This window comes from Suricata suricatta, chromosome 11 (genome assembly GCF_006229205.1).
Source record: "Suricata suricatta isolate VVHF042 chromosome 11, meerkat_22Aug2017_6uvM2_HiC, whole genome shotgun sequence".
Lineage (NCBI taxonomy): Eukaryota > Metazoa > Chordata > Mammalia > Carnivora > Herpestidae > Suricata > Suricata suricatta.
The window spans coordinates 41,310,954-41,323,219 of NC_043710.1; the positions used below are offsets into that span (position 1 = coordinate 41,310,954).

A 12,266-nucleotide genomic window follows, 5' to 3' on the forward strand; every position below is an offset into this window, starting at 1 on the left:
ATTTAAAACAACAACATCAGATCAGGCTGGTTTAAAATTCTAGAACATTTCATTTTATGAGACAGTGGGATTAATGTGTACATATGAATATGCTTACCATTTTATAAAGTCATGGACCAGCTAATCTTAATTTCTTGTCAAAGAACATACAGTAAATTTACTGTCTGAATGTTTGTAATGGCCTAAACATTTGGATTTTGTACTGGGGTTTTGGAGCAAAATAATTATCATCTTTCTAGAGATACTCCTACTGACTTTCTAGAAAACATTATCAATTGCTAGAGACTTATTTCCAACAATCTCATTCCCAAAAGTCCTAAGCCCTGAAGTTCTTCCCAATGGCCTGGCATCTTGGGAATTCACTTGATCTTCTGGGCAGAGACATTTCAAACTCAGGGAACTCATGATGGGAATTTAGTTTCATGTGTCCCAAAGACATGTAATTCTCTTTGGAGGTTTTACTTGATAATAGCTATGCCCCAGAAAACCATCTTGTTTAACCAATGTGATAAGTTGACAATGTAGTTTTTCTCTCTGATTATAATGTACTCTGTGTAGTCAATACACTAGTACCATGTGAGTGTAATTTCCTCTTTTATTTTATCTCCAATGCACTGTATTATAAATAAACAGTTAAAAAAAACACCAAACAAATCTGTTGCATCTCCTTTTAAGATTGTACCACTGTAGACACTTGTTCTAGTAAAGTAGAATTGGGCGCATTTGATTGCATTTAAATTTTTCATGCTTCAGCAGTTTGGCTGGGAGCACAGTAAAGAAAAATCCCATGAGCGAGGATAGTTTAGAATAATAGAACTTGATTTTGTGTATTATAGCGGCAACATTTGCGCTGCTTTAGTTAGGGTTGTGTCAGCACTTCCATTATAAACCCCTGTTTTCAGGGGGTATAACTAGGGAGATTTTTTTAAAATACAAATTAAAAAAACAATTCATTTGAATGATTTTTAAGTTATAATAGTGCAAAAATAAAACAAAGTAAAGTCATATATAAATTGACCATTTCACAAGGATTTTGATTCTTTTGCTTATTAGTTTTATGACAGCAGCTAAAGTAAGATGCTGTTCTAATACACTGGGGTGAAAGTTTTGGTAAGGAAAAATTACTATGTGAGCATTAAAAATAAAAGTAAGCATCCCACGTGACACTTTAAACCATTAAAACAAGTGTATGTTTGATTTGTGAGTTTGTAAAAGAGAGTAACCATGGTGCCTTTACTCTAACCGTAAAGGCATTACCAAAAGTCAAGTATCTTCACAGCTTCCAGAATAGTTCAGTTGGTCTAGTAAAATGTTTTAAAAGGGAAAGCTAAAGTAAAGCAATGAATGAGGATTTAATCAGTAAGTTGAAGGATTCTTTAATAAAGTAATTGTGCAAAAAGGAATCAGTAAATTGAATCTAATAATCAGTAAATTTAAAACTTTTTTAATAAACTGTGTTTTAAAAAGAATTTGTACACATTTTCCTTTTAAAAATACAACAAAACTACCATACTACAACAAAAACAACAGAAAGAAGCCCGCCAATTTTATCAAAAGGAAATGGCCTGCAGTGGGACAATACACAAAAATCAGCCTTTTCTCTGCTAACAACACACTGAGAACTACAGTAAACTCAAGAACTTAAATAAAATATGATATGGTAAAGTATTCTTCTTGGAACAAACATGTTAATTCCTTTGCTAAAAGGGAGGATTTCGAAGTTGAGTAAGCCTTCCTTGGTTGTTACCCATTATTGTCCTACCTTCCCCCTCTCCTTGTCCCCTAACTATGGTGTGAACTGAGGATGAACAGTCAAATTTAATATTGCTTTATTTTGGCAGCCTATCTTTTATTTGCAACCTTGATAGACGTTTGTATTTGGAGTGCAAAATAAAAGACAAATTGTGTGATGTTATAAATAGGTAGCTTTCCTGAATGGTCACTGGAGGAATCACCAGAAGACTGTTGATGAGGTAGAGGTGAAGCCTTTCCTCACTAATTGTATTCAGCGTGTAATTTCTAAACTTCCCTCTGAATTTTGATTTTCAATTAACACTCCCCATTTGAAGATAATTTTCTATTTAATGTAATTGCAGGAAATAATTTATTGGCTGATTAAGACTGAGGGCCCAGCCTTCCTTAAGAAAACACTCTAACAAACCAGCCTTTAAACTCAACTCAGCTTTGGACAGATTTAGTCTATTTTTACAGCTGCATGGTTGTGTTTAATTAGGATTGTGCACTATTGTTCATTGGTGCAGTTTATACTTGAAATTATTCTTAAGAGACTTTTCATTTTGGGTTTTGTGTCATGATTAATTTATACTAGAGCAACAATCACAGATATTGCTATTGGAAGGAGCCAAGTCACTTTATAATAAGAGGATGTTTGTTGGGGAGCTAAAGTCACTCTGAGTTTTGCCTTATGACTTTCAATTGTATGTAACTGTTTTTAAAAGCAGCAGTAAATCCATTCTTTTGTTTTCAATGTGAATGATTACATTATTGGCACTGTCATTATCTGAACTATGAAAACACTCTTGTTGTTCATGGTAAACTCTGGATAAACTTGCAGCCCAGTTATAATTTGCCTGGTGTTACTGTAGGATTTTACAATGATCCTTGTACAATAAGAAACATCCTTTGGTATAATTTTCCACACGCTTATATACATTTTTCTATTTGTGAGTATCGATAGGAATATACTGATCTGATTCTTTGATATAGTACTCTTTAGGACACTTGATTTCTTTCCCCTCATAGAATATAGACATTCTTCTGCACTTACTTTCCCCATGTTATTTTCTGGTATCAAGTCTAATAGATGAAATTTTATTATTTGTAGAATGATTATTATAAGTAGGTATCAGCATTTTAATGTGTTTCAAAGCACTTCAAAAGCCTGTAATACTTTTATTTAGAACTGTGCATAATTAGATTAGCTGATCTTATATTAATTTTTTTCACTGTAGGATACTAAATCTGAGCCCCCTCATTAATTGTGAGAAATTTAGCATTAGCTGTTAAATCCTATGTGAAACATGGGCTGCTACATAAAAACTACTGTTTAAATTGGAATTAACTTAATTATTTTTCTTTGCACTTGATATTTCCTTCACTGCAATATTCATGAAAGCATGTGACAGATTTGTAAATTTAACTGTTAATCTCAGATTTCTAGACCCTTTAATCAGTATTTATTTGTCTGTAGAAACAGTACTAGCAAGTTAATGATTTGCTAATTTGAAAAATGCTCATGTGGTTTCCTATGTTAACTGATTTGTGCATTTTTTAAAAAATGGTATGAAATCAATTAATGTTAAAGAGCAATTAAGGTGAAGATTTTATTCCTTCATTACACAGCAGTTTTAGAGCCAAAGATGCTATAACCCAAAACAACATAAAGTTTTAGAAAAAATACTCAATTGTCTCTTAAGTTATAAACTTTTGTTGGTTTTATTTCTAAACATTTTGCTAAGAAAATCATCTTGATAAAGCACAGAATGGAGACCTTGTGCAGAATGCAGTGGATGTTTACTTGTGGGTACATAGATGAATGTACAGTAATTGTTTTTGCAGGTTTTTAGAAAAGTTTGTTTGTTCGTTTATTTAGAGCAGGACAGGGGCAGAGAGAGAGGGAAAGAGAGAATCCTAAGCAGGCCAACATAGGGCTCGATCTCATGAACTTGAGGTCATGACCTGAGCCTAAATTGAGAGTCAGAGGCTTAACTGATTGAGCCATCCAGGCACTCTTGCTTTTGCAGTTTAAAAAATATGATGTATAGTAAGCATTTTACAATTTTCACCATAAATGATTTTAATTTTTTATGCACTTCCTAATATAAAATAGAGGCATAGTTGTTTCATATACTCTATTCAAATGTTATAAAATTGCCCTAAGACTAATCAAATATTCTCAGCCACTCAATTAATATGTCACTTAAAAGTTAAGTTACAGTAGTTGACACACTTGGAAGATCTTTAGAAAAGGGTCAGGTTGGCGCTAAACAATGTTAGACTTAACACTCATGATACAAGGTATAAACTAAAGTCAGGACCAAATCTGCTTAGGACTTTCAACATGTATTATGAACTCTATTTATATTCTCCCACATAGACTTCTTTTGTTCTTACATAAAGCATAAAAGAAATTTGAATTTTTTGTACTTTGAAATTATTCTTCAAACTGGCTTATTTGCCAGTTCATTCACTTATTTATTTTCTCCCCATTGTTAGCCATCAACTGAATTACTCTTTTTTTTAAAAATTTATTTTTGAGAGACAGAGAGCAGCAGAGCGAGCAGGGGAGGGCCAGAGAGAGAGGGAGACAAAGAATCTGTAGCAGGCTCCAGGCTCTGAGCTAGCTGTCAGCATGGAGCCCGATGTGGGGCTCGAACCTATAAACCGTGAGATCATGCCCTGAGCCGAAGCCGGATGCTTAAACGACTGAGCCACCCAGGCACCCCTGAATTACTCTTAGAAGCTAATAATCTATTTGGTGGAATTGGGAGGAAAAATATACACATGCATATGCTATACTTATGAAAACCTATTCCATGAAAATTTCATTTGTGCATGATTAAGGGAGAAGATGTGTAGCAATTACTAAGAAGAGGTTTTCTGGGCTAAAGGCAGGGAGAGAGAGAAGTACAGATGAGCTGAGTTTTTTACCAGTGGTTTAAAGTAGCTCATAAACAACTTGAAGTTAGAGAACCAACTTTTTTCCCTGAATTAGCCAAATGTAAGGGATGGTTTGTTCCTTTGTCACTGACAGCCTTTTTGAACCCATGCTCTCTTTTTCTCCTGCAGAAGAATGTCTTCCAAGCAAGCCACCTCTCCATTTGCCTGTGCAGCTGATGGAGAGGAAGCCATGACCCAAGATTTGACCTCCAGGGAAAAGGAAGAGGGTGGTGATCAACATGTGGCCTCCCATCTGCCTCTGCACCCCATAATGCACAACAAACCTCACTCTGAGGAGCTACCAACACTTGTCAATACCATTCAACAAGATGCTGACTGGGATACTGTTCTGTCATCTCAGCAAAGAATGGTGAGCTTTTAAAATCTGGCCACTGTCACTATGTGTGTCCTTTAGTATGGCCTCATCACAAATAGGTGTTTTAGAGAAAGTTCAAAATTACATTTCATAGGGTTATTTGTCTTCAGATCATGAAACAAGCACCATGTATATTATTAATATTACTAATATGCTAGTAACTGGGAAAAATTGGAAAATGGTTTGTGATTTAATTTTTGTCCATTATTTGATCAACTTGCCAAAAGGTATTTAATTTAACTTGGGGGGAGGTTTGGTTATCTTATTTTCTGAATATCTCCTTTTTTTAAGTTTATTTGTTTATTTTGAGAGAGAGAGAGAGAGAGAGAGAGAGAGAGAGAGAGAGAGGAGATACAGAAAGGGAGCGGGGGAGGGAGCAGACAGAGAGGGAGAGAGAATCCCAAGCAGGCTCTGTACTGTCAGCGCAGAGCCCAGTGCAGGGCTTGAACCCATGAACCCCTGAGATCATGACTCAAGCCAAAATTAAGAGCCGGATGATCAACTGACTGAGCTACCCAGACACCCCTCTGAATTTCTTCATCAAATGGTAAACTTGATAATAACACAAAATAGGTATGATCAAATAAAGTGTGGCTGTGTATTAACATTGAAATATGGTATTCAGCAAACATGTCTATATGAATGAGGTCATAAGGTGAATACATCTTCAGTGGGGGAAATGCAGATATTTATCATTTTTAATGGGCATTTTTGATTTATGATAAAGCTTTTCTCACTTCTATGCCTATACATTAATTTCAAAACAGAAAGCCACAGTAAGTGGCATTGTCTATTTTAAAGCAAAAAATCCAATTTTTTGGCATTCTACAGCTGACTAAAACCTTAACATATCTTATTAGATTAGGCATTGAAAACCTGCTTTATATTTCTTAACTTCTGGTTAATATTAATGAAAGATATTTTAAGTGGCCTGTGATGAAAAGTGTTATTCTTTAGTAAAAAATATGGTAATATTTTAAAACACCTTTACAACTGATAACATATGTTTAAATTCTTGCTCTGTGCTTAATGCTTAATGTCAAAGACATTATTCCATAAATTATGGAGGCAGACATTTTTCCTTATCAGATGATTTTGCAGACACAACTAGTGCTCTGTAGCAGTAGGTGGAAAAGTAGGAGATTGGAAGAAAAATAAGACTTTTCTAGACTAACTTTTAGTTCATAGGGGATTATCATTATACAATTAATAGATCCGCTAGAAGATTTATTTTTCTTGCATGGGGGAAAGAGAAAGTATAATAAGACAAGACTAAAAGTCTTTTTTCGATTGAACTTAATCATTTTTGTACCTCCCAGAGGTACAAGGGTGAAATAGATAGCTAGTCACTGCAACTGGCTTTTTGAGAAGATAATAGGGCCATGTATTTTTTTTATGCCATCAGATATTTATGGAACACCTTCCTTGGGTTCAGTATTCTACTCAGTGCTGGCTATATTGTGGTGAAAAAAACATGCATGATTATGCTTCCATGGAACTAATATCTAGGAGAGGGGACAGAAGTTAAATAAACACACATACATAAGTATATAATTAAAATTGTGACATGTGTTAGGAAGAAAAAGAGTAGATTGCTATGTGAGAACATAATGGAATAAACCTAATTTAGAATAGATGGATAGGAATGCCTTCTCTGACCTAAGGATGATAGGAACTAGCCAGGCAAAGAATATAAGAAAGTAAAAATAGCAGAAGGAACAGCATGGAGGAAATATTTGAGGTGAGAAAAATACAGCTGAGTATCAGGAAATGAAAGATAGTCTTTCACTGGAGTGTAATGGATGAGAATGCAGTAGTAGTGTCAGATATGGTTGGAGAGACTGGTAGAGGCTCTATCCAACAAGACCATATAGATTGTGCTATGGGTGAAGTTTGAATCTTAGTGCAATGGAGAACCATTGAAAGGTTTTAGAACATTGCAAATAGATCACTCTGGCTGTAGTATGAATGGATGGGAAGGAGAGTGAAAAGAATGAGACCTGTTGGGAGCCTACTTCAGAAGTCCAGTTAAGAGATGGTAGTGGTTTGGGCGGATGGGATACAGAAAAGGGATGGACTCAATATATATTTCACCACTTATGCCAAATATAGTCATGGGCAAATAAAAGTAATGAAGCTGAAAAATATAGGTTGAGGCAAAAATAATATGCTTTAAATTTTACTTCTTTAGAGACCTGTTATTTTCCTTAGTAAAATTTTGTTTGTATTTTGGCAAGTGCCAAATTGCTTTAGTGAGTTATTCTCTAAGTTTTATGATCTAAAGTTTTATCTGAAAATATATATTAATAATTTTACCAAATTTATATTAATAGGGATTTATAGTAGTATGAAATAGTTCAAATTTGCAAATATGTTATATATTAGTATAAAAGAAATCATATTTGCTGGAAATGTTTTCAAACTTTCACTCTCTTTTGATATCAAGCACTGCTTTCCACTGGAGCCTTTGTGTATTCTGAATGTCTGGAAGCCAAAATATTTTGTTTTAACTCCCACTCTATAGTATTTCCCAGCTGTGTACTTATATGGTATAATAAAAGGATTTAACAAATGGGAAAAAGCAGCTGCATTTGGAAATTCCCTTTGTGCTCCCTTTTCATTCGATAGATTCAATAATGTGTAACAACTGTAGCATCAGACCTGTACTGACTCACACTGCAAGTATCATATCACCATCCAGTTTTTCTTTATGGGGAAGAAAAAGAATAGAAGGATTTTAGGTTTCTGGGCAGTTCTGCAAACCTACATATAGTGTGTGTGTGTGTGTGTGTGTGTGTGTGTGTGTGCGTGCATGTGCGCGCGTGCACACATGCATGTGTGTAGGGTGGGGAGACCTGGACTAATGTAAATTTTAATAAACATTTTACCTCATTCCACTCTCAAATAATTATGAAGTCTAAAAGTATTATTATGATAAAGGAAACTTGGTTATTCTCTCATACTTGTTACCCACTGTAATTGAACCCCATAAAAATAATTGTGGAGAAATAAAATTTAAAAGTAAAAAAACCCCACAAATTCTCCCAGTACCTATTCAGCTTCCATTGTTATTAATTTTTTTGATGGCCTTCACTCATGAACAGTTAGAAACAGGCACTAAAAATTTCTTATCTACTGGGTTCAGGAAGAGTTTTGCTTTGAAATATCAAGATCACAGAAGAGCTTTACTGTAGGTGAGGGTGAAGACAAAGCAGAGAAGTTCTGCTAGTCCCCCCTTCCTGATTAGAAAAAATAATCTTGGAATGTTGAAATTCTGATTATTTTGAGGTGGCTTTTCAACAAAATATGAGACCCCACTGTTCAAACAAGGAAAATAATTCATTATGGCATTAGCAAAGGAGAATACAAATTTTAGAGTTTGACATTCAAAGGCCAACTTGAGATTAAAAAGTTTTAGGCTCTGATTTTAATTATAATAGCTTATGCTATAGACACCAAAAATCTTGATTTTGTTTAGTGTAAATTGATAAATTCCATTTGAAGCCTGAAAAGTTAGTATAAATAATAAATCACTGTCCTTTTTTTACTATATACAGCCACTACTACTCATTATGGTATGAGTGTACCAGTACTTTTTTTCCCATAGGAGTTATTAACACTGTCTCCTGATATGTGTTTTTGTTCCCTTAAGGACTGATTCACTAGACAGGAATAAATTCAGATCATTTTTTCATGGAAAAATGTGTATCATTCTTTTCATTGTTAACAAGGATTAAGGAAAATTTATTGTTATATTTAATGACTGGCAGTATGATACTGTGTGTAACTATTATCTCCTAAAGGTTACTTGAATATGTAGCACCTACTAAGTTCCAGGCTCAGAGCCTTGCTTATGAATAAGACAGGAAAGAGCTTTGCTATCATGGTCTTTCTAGTAGTATGGCAGACAATAAAGAAGTTTCACAGAGTGAGACAATTTCAGACAATGATAAGTGGAATAAAGAAAATTAAATAAGAAAATGTGATCTAGAATGACTACTTTAAACAGTGCAGAAGGTCTTTTTGAAGGCATGACTTTTGAGTTGAGATTTGAATGAGAAGGAACCAATTAGGCAGACATTTGGGGAAGACACCAGCTAGAATATATAGTAAGTGCAGCAGCCTTTTTAGTTGGTGTACTTGAACAATAGAAAAGAATAGAGTGGCTGGAATGGAGTGGGTGAGAGAGAGAATGGTATGAGATGAGGTCAAAGAGGAAGGCAGATGACAGAGATTTTAGGGGTATCATAGGCTATACTGAGGTGTTTGGACTTCAAATGTGAGAGGAAGCCTTTGGAAGATTTTAAGCAAGAGACTAACATGATTTAATTTATGTTAAAATAAATCACATTAGCTGCTGGGCAGCAAATACATTGTGGGAGATAATACCAGAAACAAATTTGGTAAATTATGGCAATAGCGCCAGTGAGAGTTTGAGGGTTAAGTGGAAGAGTGAACAATTAGGGAGGTTATTCTTTGAGTTCCTCTAGATTCTGAAGAAGACAGGATTTACACAGAAGGTGAGAAAAATATTTTAAGCCATGTGGGCATGATGTTAGTCAAGTGAGCAGAAATTTAGTTAAGAATGGACAGGAAATTAAATTGTGAAGACCAAGGAAGGGGCCGGGAGGTAGGCTTGCTCCTGGACGGAAAATGGTCTCATATGAGCACAGAAGCATTTTACTTAAGAGGGAACTGTTTGCAGGCAACTACTGGGGTAGGCCATGGGGATGCGGGCAGAGTACCAACAGAATCTCTTATAAGATCCAAAAAGTGACAACAAGATTGTAAGTGTAAATGCATACACATATGCATCTGTGCTGTTGCATGCATGCTTATATTGATATGTAATTTAAGTCAAAATGGGATTATATGCATCTGGCTTTTAGTTACTAGTGTAATTAAGTAAAAATAACCATACTGGACCTTTAGCCCCAGAATATCAGAGCTTCTTATTTTGGAGACCTACTTAAATTCCCCTGAGTGAGTTTAATGTTTTAGAAAAGTTTTAAAAATATTTTTTCACTGTAAATCAAAGATGCCAATGATGATGACCTTTGTTGTAATTGAAAGAAAATAGTCATAGGCATGTTGGGATATTTAATAAATACTAGGAATAATACTGTCTTGCTTGCAAATAATTTCTCGTTTCTACCTTTCTTGTTTTTAGTCCAGAGACGTTGCTAATTAATTCTGGAGTGTTCTATGTGGTTCATTTCAAGTCATAAAAATTCTGGTGTGAACTTTGTACCATGACTGGGATTGGAGCTGTTGTCATATATGATAACATAGTTCAGGAGTTTTGAGTGAGGATTAATCCTTCTCAGCCATTATTTATGTTGTGATAGGCTTTTAGAAGTTTTCTAATGTTTTTAAGCTTTAAAAAGATTTTAAAAACTTGAGTTGTTGCCAGTTTTTGGTAAGATTTAGTCATTTAAGATAGTAGATAACACCCAAATGAAATGTATTCTCTCACTTTTAATGAGACCATACTTTAGAAAGTATAGTGAAACCCACTAGTTTGCCTGGTCCCATTTTATAGTCTTAGCACCTAAGGCAAGATTTATGTGCATCTTTTTAGTACTTGCTTGGTCTGAGAAGCACGGGAAAAGAACCCGTGAACTGGCAAGGTTTAGACTTCCTGGAAAATTTAGTTACTATTCCTCTCATTTTAAGATTTTGGAAATTCATTCAATTTAAGTAAATTTCAAACCTAGACTTCTGGTAACAAGCGAAGAATGTCCGTCCTCATTCCCTGAGTCATGAAGCAACATTCTTCAGGAAGCCCTTTGGGAGATTTCCCATTTTCTGTAAATTTGAAACTGTATCAGCACATAGTACTGTCTCTTTTTAAATCATTGCAGAAATTTAGTGACAGAAATGTACTTACAATTTGAACCAAAAAGTGAAACCATGTTTTATTGCGTGGTGTGGGTAGTGAAACAGACAACTGACGTTTTCTAGTGTTAACACATTGATCATCTTTGTATTTCTACACCCTGGTTATGTGCACTGTATTATTCCTGCTAATAAAAAAATGGAGGTCTTTAAAAAAAAGATCTTTCCCAAATCTGGGTTTAAAAATTTTTTAATGTGTTTTTATTTATTTTTGAGAGACAGAGAGAGACAGCGTGAGCAGGGGAGGGTCAGAGAGAGAGGGAGATACAGAATCTGAAACAGGCTCCAGGCTCTGAGCTAGCTGTCAGCACAGAGCCTGACGTGGAGCTTGAACCCACAAACCATGAGATTATAACCTGAGTCGAAGCTGGATGCTTAACTGACTGAGCCATCCAGGTGCCCCTAAATCTGGGTTTTTAAAGTTAAACAAAATGGTTACTGGTATCCTACTTGAAAATATCTTGATGTTTATGGAAACTGGAATTATTTTATTATTAACTTTAATGATATAATACATCTTTAAATATACTTTTTGGAAAAGTTTTCTTACCTCGCATATTATCAAAATCTTTATCAAAAGTAGAAACATTAACATGCTCTAGAATAGTTGGCTTTTTTCTCCCTTGGGCAAGAAGGAATCAGGTATGCATGCTGATTAACACACTCCTGTCATTAACATGTGATTATGTGGGCTGCATATTGAGCACCTGCCAAAATAGAAAAATCCAGTACTTTGCTCCATCTGTGCAAAGACTTTTTGCATTTCTTTTGTATTTTGACAGTTCAAGGAAAATCGGGCCCTGGTATTTTTTTTTCAGTGTAATAAAATTGTGTATACGGAATGTTTTCAAGGAGACGAGATATGCCAAGTTTATTTTTATTTTAATCTTTCAGGCAGTAGAAGAGCCAGTGACTGGAGTTTGTAGAGCACTGACTGTCACATGAATCTCTTAACAAACTCCATTACTGGTATTCACTTACACTTTACAGCATTCCTTCATGTTCATAAGGATTATCTTTTCTGGGATTCAACCAATATTCCCCTAATTTGCTTCATTTTTATGTGATATCTTTATGCCTTGAAAATATTTTGTTTTCATTTTTTTCCACCAATATGCTGCTAGTGTACACCTCGTTGTGATGCCAGGGCTGCTCCTGCGGTTTGATTTTTTTCCTGTTTACTATCCATATGCAATATTCCTTCATGACCAAAGTATAGTTTGGGTTCTTTAGTATTTCAAACACTTAGGAAAGGTCACTTTTCAATAACTGTTTAAAATAAGACTTGATTATTAATCAAAAATCTAGGATG

The 12,266-nt window shown here is 34.8% G+C and overlaps 1 protein-coding gene across 5 annotated transcripts in view; it reads left to right on the top strand.

The window, feature by feature from the left end:
* Window positions 1-4,809: 4,809 nt before the first annotated feature.
* SOX6 (SRY-box transcription factor 6) overlaps window positions 4,810-12,266 on the top strand; it is a 372,948-nt gene continuing 365,491 nt past the window's right edge. For all 5 annotated transcript variants that reach the window (XM_029957189.1, XM_029957193.1, XM_029957194.1 and 2 more), the window contains exon 1: window positions 4,810-5,050. In XM_029957189.1, the coding sequence (XP_029813049.1) occupies window positions 4,814-5,050 (237 nt within the window). In that variant the 5' untranslated portion in view covers window positions 4,810-4,813. The remainder of the gene's footprint in view (window positions 5,051-12,266) is intronic.